We start from the raw sequence: 14,352 nt of genomic DNA, 5'->3' as shown, positions 1-14,352 counted from the left end.
GAGTATTTAGTTATGTCTCTGCTGTGAATGTGTGTAACCCATCAACCAGCGCACCGCATTGATTTTAAACATTTATGTTTGACTATAGCTGAAGTTACAAATGTGTGTGTTTGTATACAAATAAGCATAGGTACGTGATACTTGGTGGGTGCTTTGGATATAAAGGTATAACATTTCATTACTACCTGAATGCTGACCGCCATTTAGGGATGAAAACAACGGCAATTCAAAGTAGGCACACTTACCCTCTCCTCAAGCAAGCAAGACAGGCAGATTCAAATAAAATGGTTGCAAATATCTGGCACATTTTGCACCATCTGCCCTTTTGAAATGCCGTCAGTAGATATCAGCTTGTTGTGGTCCTGCATAGTCTGCCGAGTGAGCCATCAAGGGCCCTTAAAAACAAAAACACGGTTTTCAAATGCAGATGCAGTGTGTGTGTTTGTGTGCGTGTGTGTGTGTGTTACTGATTTCTTTGTTATATTATGGATGAATGTGAAGTCCCTTCGGAGCTCAGCGGGGAGACTGTGGTTGTCATTTTTGTGAGGGGGTAGTTCAGTTCATTTCCCACCGGGGCCGTACATACTTAAATTAATTCTCTCATGGAACTATAACGGGCTGTAGATAAAAGAACCCACCAAATGTCATATTATGTAAGCGTTTGTTAGTGTATTCCTTATGACTTCAGTAATGTTATTTTGCATCTATTTGCGGTGGATGGTTTTGTTATATACAGTCGGGTCCGTAAGTATTTGGACAGTGACAATTTTGATCATTTTGGCTCTGTGTGCCACCACAATGGATTTGAAATGAAACCATCAAGATGCTCTAATTGTAGACTTTCAGCTTTAATTTAAGAATTTTCTTAAAAATATTGTATGGACCTTGTAGGAATAAAGCAATTTTTATACATAGCCCCCCCCCCCCAATTTTAGGGGCTCAAAAGTAATTGGGCAAACTAACATAATCATAAATCAAATTGTCGTTTTTAATACTTGGTTGCAAATCTTTTGCAGTCAATGACTGCCTGTTGTCTGGAACCTTTAGACATCACCAGACACCGAGTTTCTTCCCTGGTGATGCTCTGCCAGGCTGTACTGCAGCTGTCTTGTGTTCCTGCTTGTTTTTCGGGCATTTTGCATTCAGCAAGTGAAATGTGTGCTCAGTTGGATTCAGATCAGGTGATTGACTTGGCCATTGCAGAAGATTCCACTTCTTTGCCTTGAAAAAGTCTTGGGTTGCTTTCATGGAATGCTTCAGGTCACTGTCCATCTGCACTGTGAAGTGCTGTCCAATTAGTTTTGAAGCATTTGGCTGTATCCGAGCAGATAATATAGCCCTATACACTTCAGAATTCATCCTGCTGCTCTTGTCAGCAGTCACATCTTCCATAAATACAAGGCAACCAATTCCATTGGCAGCCATACATGCCCAGGCCATAACACGACCTCCACCATGCTTCACAGTTGAGGTGGTATGCTTAGGATCAGGAGCAGTTCCTTCCCCTCTCCATACTGTTCTCTTCCCATCATTCTGTTGCAAGTTGATCTTTGGCTCATCTGTCTATAGAATGTTGTTCCAGAACTGTACAGGCTTTTTTAGATGGTTTTTGGTGAACTCTAATCTGGTCTTCCTGTTTTTGAGGCTTACCAATTTTTGACATCTTGTGGTAAACCCTCTGTATTTACTCTGGTGAAGTCTTCTCTTGATTGTTGACTTTGACACAGATACGCCTACCTTCTGGAAGGTTGTTCTTGATCTGGCCAACTGTTGTGAAGGGGTTTTTTTTCACCAGGGAAAGAATTCTTCTGTCATCCTCCACAGTTGTTTTCCATGGTCTTCTGGGCTTTTTGGTGTTCCTGAGCTCACCAGTGCTTTCTTTCTTTTTTAAGAATGTACCAAGTATTTGATTTGGCCACACCTAATATTTTCGCCATCTTTATGATGGGTTTGTTTTAATTTTTCAGCTTAATTATGACTTGTTTCAGTGGCGGTGGCAGCCCTTTGGACTTCATATTGGGAGTCGACAGCAACAGAATGTAAATGCTACACTTGAAATCAACTCGAGACCTTTCATCTGGTTACTTGTAAATGAAATAATCAGGGTATAACACCCACTTGGTCATGGAACAACTGAGAAGCCAATTGTATAATTATTTTTGGTCCCTGAACGGGGGGGGGGGGGGGTCACATATCAAAAGTGATGTAATTCCTACACTGTTCATCTGATTTGGATGCAAATACCCTCAAATTAAAAGTGAAAGTCTGCACTTTGAGCTCATATTCATCATTTAATTTCAACTCCAATATGCTGTGGTAGACAGCTAAAATAACAATAACTTTGTTAATGTCCAATTATTTATGGACCTAACATTATTTTCTAATGACCAGACTAATGATGTCTGCTGTCACCTGCTGTGCTGTTACGATCATGTGGCCTAAATGCTGTTTTATATTTCTGGAGTCCATAACCTTTCATTGCCTCCTGCTCAGCCTGTATCATGTCTCTCCCATTTGTAGAATTCGACGACCCATCAGCCTTGGTGGTTTTACTAGAAGAGGAGCTGGTTGTAATTGACCTCCACACCCCCGGGTGGCCCTCTCTGCCCACTCCTTACCTTGCTCCGCTCCACTCCTCAGCCATCACCTGCTCCTGCCACGCCTCCAGTGTCCCTCCCAAACTGTGGGAGAGGCTGGTCAATGCAGGGAAGGCCCAGCAAAGACAGCAACACACACATAGGGTGAGAGAAACGGTCTCATGCAGAAGGGGGGGGGGGCAAGTTGATTAAACGGAGGCATGTGACGATCCTCGGGTTCTTGTCAAGTGCACACCTTTGGTTTGACTTTTGGAACAGGAAACGGGCTTGCTTGTGAGGCATAGACAGACCTTTTGAATTACTTATGTTTTAATAATGCCACTCAAATTACATGAAGACATCAGCATTAAAAATGCACAGACGACTTTGCCAGTGCTATCGAGTGTTTCAGTTGCGCTCTGTATGTGATATTGAATCAACATGTATGCACATGTATACAGATTATCTGTATGATGAGATGCAGATTGCAGATTGAGTTTTAAGTATTTGTTCAAAAGTCCTAAATCGGTTATAGTCTCACAGGGCTTCACATTCATGTCCTGTAAAATGGGTAGTTCTAGTAAATGTCAGTGGATAACACTTTCTACCCTTACATCATCGCTTCTATGAGCAAAAATCTTACAGAGAGAGATGTGTGCACAAGTAGCCGGTGAACTTATAAATCATCCCTCTCTGCCTACATGAGGTTATGCCAAGGAGTCTGGCATCAGAAAAGAGCAAACAGAACTGTGCACGTCTGCGCGTGTCAGTTCTGTTGAACTTCAAACCGGGTTCGTGTTGTAGAGGAGAGAGCGTAGGAAACGTACTGTTTCTGCTGTCACGCATGATCTTTTCCTCCACCTTTGTGACTCCGTGCACTGTGTGATGCAGTGTGGAAATTTCTCCAACCTCACTTCTTCTTGTCTGCTTTGTCCAGAATTGGCCCATTTGTGGAGGGAAAAACATGGCGTCTACACCCAAACATCAGGAGCTGCTGTTGACTGGGTATCCACACACATTCATACACAAGCTTGTAAATACATACATCCTCCGTCTGTATAAAGGATAGATGAGAGGTATCCGGGTGGTATGGCGGTCTATTCCGTTGCCTACCAACACGGGGATCGCCGATTCAAATCCCGTGTTACCTCTGGCTTGGTCGGGCATCCCTAAAGACACAATGGGCCGTATCTGCGGGTGGGAAGCCAGATGTGGTGGGTATGTGTCCTGGTCGCTGCACTAGCGCCTCCACTGGTCGATCAGTGCACCTGTTGGGGGGAGGGGGAACTGGGGGGAATAGCGTGATCCTCCCACGTGCTACGTCCCCCTGGCGAAACTCCTCACTGTCAGGTGAAAAGACGCGGCTGGCAACTCCACATGTATCGGAGGAGACAATGTGGTAATCTGCAGCCTTCCCTGGATCGGCAGAGGGGGTGGAGCAGTGACTGGGATGGCTCGGAAGAGTGGGGTAATTGGCCGGATACAATTGGGGAGAAAAATCCACAAAAAAATAGACATAAGTAAAAGTATGCTGAATGACTTTTTGTGTACTTGCAGACATGAAGACGGTACGGTGCGGTTTTGGGATGCGTCGGGCGTAGCGCTGACTCTGCTGTATAAGCTCAACACTGCCAGTGTCTTCCATACCGACTGTGACCCCAGCGATGACCCGCAGGACCCCGGCGACGACCCAGATGCACAGCAGGAGGAAGAGTGGCCACCCTTTAGGAAGGTGAGAACTTGAACACGAGAGGAAAAAAGGGAAGCGAGAGAGAGAGAGAGAGAACCCAACCTTTCCCCCGGAGACCCGACCTGGGTTTTCCGATTTGAGGCAGTGGGAACGAAAGCAGCATGTGTTTCACCCTCGCACCCAGTTGCTGCTGTTACACCACGTCTGTGGCCCAGTATTCTCCGTCTGATTGTTTTCATCTGGTTGTTGTTCAGACAGACCCGGCCCATTGTTCTCGTCTTTAAAAACAATGGCCCTGACCAAACCACAGCACGACTCTGTTGTAATTTCTGTGCTCTGCTCAGAATTACACCCAAATGAGGATTACGATGGACATCTCAATGTCAGGAGAGTATGGTTATGCCTGAATCATATCGCAACATACTGATGGGATGTGAATATTGATCATAAAGGGTTTCTCTATGGATAGTTGAATGAACTAGTGCACGTGTTGTTGCTTTTTTTTTAGTCAATATTGTAACGTTTGACCAAGCGGAGTGGGCAGAATTTTTGTTTATTTCAAAATTAGTAGGTTAAAAGTGACTTTAAATGGTAGTGTCTGTGCTGAAATGCCAGTCTAAATGTTGTGTGTAGGAGTTATTGTGAGTTTTATCTATTGAAGCATGTTTTTTTTTTATTTCTGATTTTTCCCTTTTTTCTCCCAATTTAGTGGCCAATCGATCCCTATTTTAATTCAAACACCCACCCTCGTACTGCATGCATTCGCCAACTGCATCTCTCCGGCCGGCAGTCTCGAAGGAGACCGCCTCCCCACTTTCGTGACAAGGCGACTCCAGGCCGAACCACTGTTTCTTCCGACACACACAGAGACGCATTCACGTGACGAACACAAGCCGACTCCGCCCCCCTCCCGAAGACAGCGTTTGCCAATGATTGCTGCTTCATCGAGTCCGGCCATAGTCGGATCTGACGAGACCAGGGCGCGAACCCCAGTCCCCAGTGGGCAACTGCATCGACACAAAGCCGATGCTTAGACCGCTACACCACCGCGGACCCCATCTATTGAAGCATGTTTTTAATGGCTGCGTTGTATTCAAAAACAAATCTCTTCTCCAACGTGCAGATTCTAACATCAGCATTAGCTATTTCATCTGATGTTTACCAGTTGTTTTTTTATGTCTGTCGCTATTACTGTTTCTCCCCCTCTCCCTCCTGTCAAGCTTTTTAGACTTTTTGGTTTGTCATCTTCATTACATCCATTGTGTGTTGGTGGCTGTCCCTGTGTGTTGGAGAGGTTGTAGCCAAGGCCGCCCTAATGTTGGACCTTCAGTAGTCCACATAGATAAAATAAGTGCAAGAAGAAAGTGTGTGTCTTTGTTAAGCAAGACTCACATGCACACTTGTCTTTTTTCCTATTCCTTTTATTTTTTCTATCCCCCCATCTCACGCTATTCACTCCATTATCTCTCTCTCTATCCCTCGCGCTCTCTCTCTTGCTCTCTCTCTCTCTCGTTCCCACCTTTCCTCCTGTAACCCGCGGTAACGGAGCTGCATGTTCTGGAATTCGGCCCTCATATGGGATGAAGAGCCTTTCCCTTTCCCCCCTCTGTAATGAAAACCAGACCCTTCGACACAGAGTGTGTGTATGTGCGTGTCTCTTTGCGTGCACTAGTGCTCCCATTCTTTGTTTTGCCAAGACAGAGCTCACATATGAGATGGGATTATATTGGCATTCCTGCTGTGTGAATATGCGATTAACGTCCGTGTATGTGTGTGTATACATCTTTTATTGTATGTATTTGAGGGTTCTGCTAAAATGTGTGTGTGTGTGTGTATTGTGCATGCTGGTGCATACATTTGTGAGGGGTCACCAAAGCACTAGGCGATGCAAGAGTCGTTTGCACGAGATGCGAGGCTCCTGTAGGAGGACAAATGGTTAGTGTGTGTGTACATGTACCAGTAGGCCATTCTGACGTTTCTCTCTTGAGGCTGAGGGAGTTTTTCTATTAACACTGTGTAAAGGGGTGTTCTGTCTTTGAGAACTGCCGAGGTCCATGTTACAGAACCTAGTGTGACTAATTAGTTTCCCCTAGAATTTTTTTGTTGTTGTTGGATTTTCCCCCTTTTTCTTTGGCCAATTATCCCACACTCTTCCAGGTTGTCCCGGTTGCTGCTGTACCCCCTCTGCCGATCCGGGGAGGGCTGCAGACTACCACATGCCTCCTCCGATACATGTGGAGTCGCCAGCTGCCTCTTTCACCTGACAGTGAGGAGTTTCGCCAAGGGGATGTAGTGTGTGGGAAGATCACGCTATTCCCCCTCTCCCCTGAACAGGTGCTTTGAACAAACAGAGGAGGCGCTAGTGTAGTGACCAGGACACATACCCACCACATCCGGCTTCCCACCCGCAGACACAGCCAATTGCGCCTGTAGGGACGCCCAAACCAAGCCGGGGGTAACACGGGGATTCGAACCGACGATCCCCGTGTTGGTAGGCAATGGAATAGACCGCCACACCACCCAGATGCCCACCCCTAGAATTTTTTCAGCAGCGGTGCTGTTATGTGCACTGTATGTCCACAAGCACATGATGCTGGTCCCTATTCATGTGCGTCTGAATAGCTTAAAATTTCAGCATTTTCCCAAAGACTTAGATGCCCGTATTTTTTCATTTTTCAATAAAAAATATGCAATTTCCCAGCATTTTGGACCATTATTATTACCAGACTGTTTGCATTTCCTGCTCAGCTTCCAGACCATAGTTGGAAGCACAGGGGCGATGCTTGCTAGGGCTAACCCCTTTCACTTCTCCAGCAGTTGGGGAAACAACAGTTGAGACTTTTCTTGGTCTTGAGAAGCTGCAGAGTTTATTAACTGACATGCTGTAGCCTATTACTGACATTAACTGCCAGATTGACAACTTACTGCCAACCTTTTCCTCTTCTCTGCTCACATTCACCATCACTTTCCTGCCTTTCACTCGCTCAACCACACACTCGCTACGCACACGCACACACACACTACGCACTGCCCTGTTCCTTAAGGGAGCTGTGTGGCTGTTATAACAGTACCTTTCAGGTACTAGATGTCCTCTGAAGAATGAGGAGAGGGAGGGTTCTGGGATTTGATGCACAATAGTTCCATGATAATGTAGGGTGTTATCATGCTCGCACAGTGTGCGAGGGAAAATCATTAGTAGCCCATTGATATTAATGATCGTGTGAAATGTTAGTAGTGGTGCTCATAGGAGAAACACTGTCACTGTACAATTTTTCATATTGACTAGTTTGTCTCGTGTGTGTGTGTGTGTGTGTGTGTGTGTAGGTGGGTTGTTTTGACCCATACAGTGATGACCCCAGGCTGGGAATCCAGAAGATCAGTCTGTGTAAATACAGCAACAAGCTGGTGGTGGCCGGGACAGCTGGACAGGTATGGAAAGACAAACCTACTCAGAAAACACATTTTATCATACACACACAGGCACTGCTGTGTAATCTGTCTCTGATAATATATTTCTTTATTGTTAGATGGGCCGTTAAGATCTGATGTGATGACATCATACCTCTGGATTCTTTTCTACATTCTCCTGCCTCATTCCCATTACATTGCTAATGAGACTATCTAAAATATACCTAATCAGTCTCTCTCTCTCTCTCTCTCTCTCTCTCTCTCTCTCTCTCCTCTCTCTCTCTCTCTCTCTCTCTCTCTCTCTCTCTCTCTCTCTCTCTCTCTCTCTCTCTCTCTCTCTCTCTCTCTCTCTCTCTCTCTCTCTCTCTCTCTCTCTCTCTCTCTCTCTCTCTCTCTCTCTCTCTCTCTCTCTCTCTCTCTCTCTCTCTCTCTCTCTCTCTCCCTCCCTCCCGCCTTCCAGGTGATTGTGCTCAGTTTGAACGATGAACATTCAGACCCACTCGGTGGACATCTCGGTGGTTGACCTGCTCCAGGACAGGAGGGCTTTACATGGAAAGGACACGACAGGTTGGAGCCACGCCTAAAACCTGCCCCCTTCCCTCCAGGCTTCCAGCCATTGGTCTTAGTTCAGTGCCTGCCCCCGGCCTCGGTTACCGCAGTGACGCTGCATGCCGAGTGGAATCTGATCGCCTTCGGGACGAGTCACGGCTTTGGCCTGTTTGACTACCACAGACGCAACGCCGTGTTGGCCAGGTAAAAAGATGCACATACACACTAGATTACTATTGTCAGAACATATCCTGCTCACTATCTTACGAAATCTTAACTTGTCTCACGATGTTTTAAACCAAGATCACGCTGCATTTTAGTGATCGAGGAATCCCACTGACAGGAAGAGCATGCATCATAAGGAGGAAATGAAGCAGATTTTAATGCTTTACTTTTTTTTTAGGGTCAAAAAAATCCCTTCTACCTGTCTCCTAATCTGGTTTTGATTTTCCCAGCATATCTTTTTCTGCATCATTTCCCTTCTTTATCTCTCATAAGGTGCACCCTGCATCCCAATGACTCACTGGCTATGGAGGGTCCTCTTTCAAGAGTCAAGTCTCTGAAGAAGTCCTTAAGACAGAGTTTCAGACGCATCCGCAAAAGCAGGGTGTCCGGCAAGAAACGCACCATTACCACCCCGACCAGCAAGGTAACTATCACACACACACACACACACACACACACACACACACACACAAAGGAAGCTTGAGTTTGTTTTTTTTCTTTTTCCCACAATTTAAGCTGTAGTGTGTTTACTGTGTGAGACGGTAGGATGGCGAAAGAGTTGTGCAGACAAAGGAGAGAAAGCCTGTAGGGGACTATACTAAAATCATAATGTAAACTTGAAAATGGAAATTTTAATCCCACGAAAGCGTTATAATTTACCACATATGTTTGTTATTTGAGTGAAAATTAAAATGCATGGTCATTTTATGACCATATTAAAATGAAAATGGAAAAGCGGTTTGAAATTTAATTTTCAAAGTTGTACCTTGCTGTACAGTGAAAAATATTCAAATGTTAATTCAAATTTGAAAATTGGAATGCTGCATAAACAACCTTCTGAACTTCCTTGTTAAGTAACTTGGCTCATTAACATTTACAAGTTCGACCTACCGGCCTGTCAATCATTCAATAGCATTGTGACATGTAAATTCAATAGACTGGGGGCGCTGTTTGGCTTATTGCATTTGAATATTGTCTACTGTACAGCAGGGTGAGTCTGAAAATTAAATGTCAAATGCCATTTTCATTTTCAAATTGTTAGAAAATTGCATTTTTAATTTTGATTGTGACTTAAATAATTCTTGCACAAGAGAAAAATTAAGCTACATTGTTTTATTGGTTTAATTTTCAAATTTGATTTAACATACAAACACTGTACAGCAAGGTTAAGTCTTTGAAAATGAAACATCAAATGCTATTTTCATGTTTAGAAAAACACATTTTAATTTGAATTGTGACTGAAATAAAACTTGCATAAATGGCAACTGAAGTTACGCTGTTTGTATTGCATTTTAGTTTTCACATTGAAATTATTTGAATATTGTCCACTACACAGCGGAGTATGACTTTGAAAATTAAATGCCAAACAGCTTTTCCATTTTCATTTTAATATGATCATAGAACGCCCATACAAGTATGTGAAAATGCAAATTGGATAATTGCATTTTCATTTTAAGTTTTATTCAAATAACACATGCATATGTGGAAAATTATAATGCTGTTGTGGAATTACATTTTCAAGTTTACATTATCATTTTTGTATAGTCCCCTATAGGCTTCCATAGTAAACTGTGTGTGTGTGTGTGTGTGTGTGTGTGTGTGTGTGTGTTCATTTTGTGTGTGAAGGTCCAGGAGGCTAACGCTGCCTTAGCGGAGCAGGAGGAGGTAGCACCGGTACAGAGGAGAATCGAACCTCGGTCAGCAGATGACTCGCTGTCCGGGGTGGTCCGATGTCTCTGCTTTGCCGACACATACCTGCGAGACGGTACGTTAACTGGTCATTGACACCGCTGTTATTGTGGACACAATGATAGTCTTCATTCTCCCTCATCTGTATTTCTCTACAGATGAGATTTTGAGTATTTAATGGAAAAAAAAGTTTTTGCTAAATATTTTTTCATCGTCCAATTCATTTAATTTTGATGACGATTAAGAGAACATGCATGAGTATGTGGGGACTCGTTTCTCTATTTCTTGTAAAAATCAAACGCAGCATTCCGGTTTTAATTTCCGCCAACTTATTCACCAAGTTATTGCTTCATCCATCAGGTACACACCACGGTCCCACGCTATGGGCGGGCACCAACTCGGGCAGTGTCTACGCCTATGCCCTGGAGGTTCCAGGCGTGGGCTCGGGGCGTGCATGTGAACGTGGCGGTGCGGGTGAGGGGAATGTGTGCGTGGAGGCGCTGCTGGGTAAAGAGATCCAGCTGATGCACCGGGCCCCTGTGGTTTCCATCTGCGTGCTGGACGGCCGGGGAAAGCCGTTACCGGACCCCTATGAAGCTTCGCAAGACCTGGCCACCGCACCGGACATGACCAACGCTCACTCCGTTCTCATTGCCTCTGAGGAGCAGCTCAAGGTGAAGGGTAGAACTTTGTATGGGTCCACTGGGCGTGTCAATTTACCAATTAATCAATCAAAACTTTATTTGTCCAGCACATTTTGTACGTTAAAATGCAACGTGATTAACGTGAATTTAAAAGACTTTAGAAGACTGCATTCACCCAGGTTACAAAATAGGTTTTTGGGGGGTTCCACCAAGTTTTCTTTCAGTTTTGAGGGAAATCTTGCTTTTCTTTTTTTTCTTTTTTTTTTAACTGTTGATTGTGCTTTGCATTTATCACATACATTTACCACACAAAATAAATAAATAAATAATAAAAATTATATATATATCACCTCAGGTCCATTATTGAGAATATATATATATATATATATATATATATATATATATATATATATATATATATATAAATAATGGACCTGAGGTGATGCCTTGTACTAACTCAGCCAGGGACGGGCTTGATTTAAGGGCCACATCCGTTTTGTTTCATTTATTTGTCATATATGAAAACAGGGCCACACTTACTCTCATAATGAAATGCTTGTTTTGCTGGCTCAACATACAAGTGGGAAATAAAAGTACTTCTAAGAGTACTCAGAGAATCAAAGTGCAGAACAGGATACATGTAAAAACCAGCCCATGCAGACTTTGGCTGTACTTTGTTGCTGCAGTAGAGAATGTCTGTACATAAGGTGATATATGCAGTGGTATTGTACACGGTAAGCTTGTGCAAATGGCGTCTTGTGCGGTCAGTAACAGGAAACATAATGAACAGTATTGTAACAGTGAAAGTGCAAATAGCAGATGGTGCTGTCGGTGACAGCAACCGTAATGAAACAGGTATTGTAAACGCGTGCAAATAGAAGTAAACTTGTGCAAATAGCAATTGAGTGGTCAGTCCTGGGTACAATGTTAATCTGCAGCCGTTGGGTCGTCGGCGACTAAACCGGCACCCCCACTTCAACCCTTGGGTTGTTGTGAGGAGGGTGTGTGGACACCCATCAGGACTAAAAACAATCTGTCAAAGGGCGGATGAGTTCCTCCAACAGCCATCCATACCTGGAGAGGAGATAGGGACCACCAGGTACTCCCCCCTACTGAAACACAATGATGACTCAACCTGTTGAGGCATCAGCTGTGCTCCTATGACCTCCATAGGTTATGGAACCGATGATGATGATGGTCAAGTTGGAGTCTTGTGGCTTGGAGGTAAAAGCTGTCTCGAAACCTGTTGGTCTGAGATTTGGTGCTCCGGTATCTCTTGCCAGGCGGATGTAAGAGAGAACAGTTTGTGTCCAGTGTGGATGTGGTCCCTGATTATTTTGTGGGGCCCTCTCCAGGCCCCTCCCGGATAAACGTCCTGCATGGTGGGCAGATCACTGCCTGTGATGTGCTCCGCCGTTCCCACTTCCCTCTGCAGAGCTTTGTGATTGAGGACAGAACAGCTGCCATACCAGGTAGTGATACAGCCGGTCGGGGTGCTCTCAGTGGTACATCAGTAAAAGTTAGTAAAGGTCCATGGGGCCCAATTTCCTCAGCCTCCATAGGAAGAATAGTGGTCGATCTTTATCTTAAAACTGTATGCACCCTTGGTACCATGGCACTTTGAATTATAGCTTCAAACATAGGGTGGATTTTGTGTTACGAATTATAACATTGTAGAATCTTAATTTTCTCCCCCCAGGTGTTTTCCCTCCCTAAGGTGAGCGCTAAGACCAAATTCAAGCTGACCGCCCATGAAGGCTGTCGGGTGAGGAAAGTGGCACTGGTGGTCTTCAGTTCCATAGCCCAGGAGGACTACAGTGAACACACACTGGTCTGTCTGACCAACCTGGGAGACATGCACCTCTTCAACATACCGGCCCTACGACCGCAGGTAAGAGCAGGGCAGAGAGCAGGGAGGGTTGTATGATGTACAGGTGTGTTGTGATTTTTAGTATAATGACATTCTGTTTACATTGTATTGAAACTTGGCCATTTCCTTTGTCCTCAGGTACGTTTCGACTGCATCCGCAAAGAAGACATCAGCGGCATCGCGTCCTGTGTCTTCACCAAAAACGGACAGGGTGAGGAAGAAAAGTTCCAATAGCAAAATACACAAAACCACTGTTCTCTCAAGTGCCGGCATACTAGCTTACACACAAATATGTCTCACTCCCTCACATCTTCCTGAAATATTTGACCCATTCCCATATCTCGCTCATTACTTGTGTGTTTTACTCCTCCTCTGTATACCCAGTCAGTCACCGAGTCGTACATGTGTTCACTCCCCTGGATATCTCTCCCTCCGTTCTCCTTCACAGGATTCTACTTGATCTCCCCTTCAGAGTACGAGAGGTTCTCTCTGTCCGCCAAGGTCCTCACCGAACCGGTGTGTTCTGTTCGTCTGAACCGACCACTCGAGTTTACACCTACGAGGTAACAAATACACAAATACACACACACACACACACATATAAACAGTCAGTGTAGTCACAAACATACAGCGACACAGTCTACAGCCATGTGTTCATCTCTGGGATGGGATTGGCTGAGCTAATTTTTCTCAAAGTGGGATTGTGTTGTTTAATTGCTTACAACCAACCCCCTCATTGGTACTCTTTGAGCTGTGTGTGAAAACAAATAAGTAATTCAGCTGCTTTTGTTGTTGTTGCTTTACTGCCAATTCAGCCATCATGGAAGGTGGTGCATGGTCATGTGCTAACATTCAGTTGGTGTGTTGTTGTTTTGTTTTTGTTTTTTTTTGAAGTGACGGTACGACGGTACAACCGCAGGCCAATGGAATGCACAAGAACCAGACGGGTCAGGCGGAAGGTAGGCACACACACACACACACACACACAGACTTACACACACACACACACACACACAGACTTACACACACACGTCTGCTGCATTTTTTTTGTCCCCAAGGCTTTATTTTTTTCCTCTCTGTGTCAGCTTGTTTTCATCTCTCTCCTTCTTTCTTCTCCTTTTTTCTTTCTTGTTTTTCTTTGCTAGCCCTCTCCTTTTTTTTTTTACACCTCTTAAACCCCGCGCAGGCCTTGTCGAGGCACCTCTCTGGTTTCCATAGCAACCATTTAGAACGCCCCAGTGACCACTCCAGCTCAGCATTCCGCTCCCTGGCAGGAAGTGCTGGTTGCTGTGGAGACCAGTGAGGGGGTTTGTTTATGTCATGGCGGGGCCATCACCTTGCAGTCACGTTTGAGCAGCTGGGCAAGTTGGCAGCAGGGAAACTTGACAGAACATACTCAAGCCATAAGTCATGGAAAGCTGCGACTTATTGAGATTATATCATCAGTCACATATATCGTCAATAAATTATATCAATTATATAACGATAACAATATCAAGTACTTTATATCATCAATCACATATATCATCAATAAATTATATCAACAATATCAAGTACTTAAACTTTAAACATTAATTTCTTCATGTCTTAACTGGCATGCTCGTGATTGGTTGAAAGCTGTGCTGTAATGACAATAAAGCATGGCTTACCATGGGGAACTCTCTGTAGTGTTATTGACAGTAATCCAAATTACTGTGTTTT

The 14,352-nt window shown here is 44.3% G+C and overlaps 1 protein-coding gene across 1 annotated transcript in view; it reads left to right on the top strand.

Annotated features, from left to right (window-relative positions):
• llgl1 (LLGL scribble cell polarity complex component 1) overlaps positions 1 to 14,352 on the top strand; it is a 54,217-nt gene that overhangs the window by 34,735 nt on the left and 5,130 nt on the right. Inside the window, 14 exon segments of the mRNA XM_056287792.1 lie at positions 2,521 to 2,741; positions 3,514 to 3,581; positions 4,134 to 4,308; positions 7,591 to 7,695; positions 8,135 to 8,170; positions 8,172 to 8,208; positions 8,211 to 8,427; positions 8,722 to 8,872; positions 10,075 to 10,213; positions 10,498 to 10,811; positions 12,481 to 12,672; positions 12,790 to 12,862; positions 13,100 to 13,214; positions 13,546 to 13,610. Coding sequence (XP_056143767.1) covers positions 2,521 to 2,741; positions 3,514 to 3,581; positions 4,134 to 4,308; positions 7,591 to 7,695; positions 8,135 to 8,170; positions 8,172 to 8,208; positions 8,211 to 8,427; positions 8,722 to 8,872; positions 10,075 to 10,213; positions 10,498 to 10,811; positions 12,481 to 12,672; positions 12,790 to 12,862; positions 13,100 to 13,214; positions 13,546 to 13,610 — 1,908 coding nt within the window.

Source organism: Lampris incognitus, chromosome 10 (genome assembly GCF_029633865.1).
Source record: "Lampris incognitus isolate fLamInc1 chromosome 10, fLamInc1.hap2, whole genome shotgun sequence".
Taxonomy (NCBI): Eukaryota; Metazoa; Chordata; class Actinopteri; order Lampriformes; family Lampridae; genus Lampris; species Lampris incognitus.
This window is presented reverse-complemented; position numbering and strand designations above follow the sequence as displayed.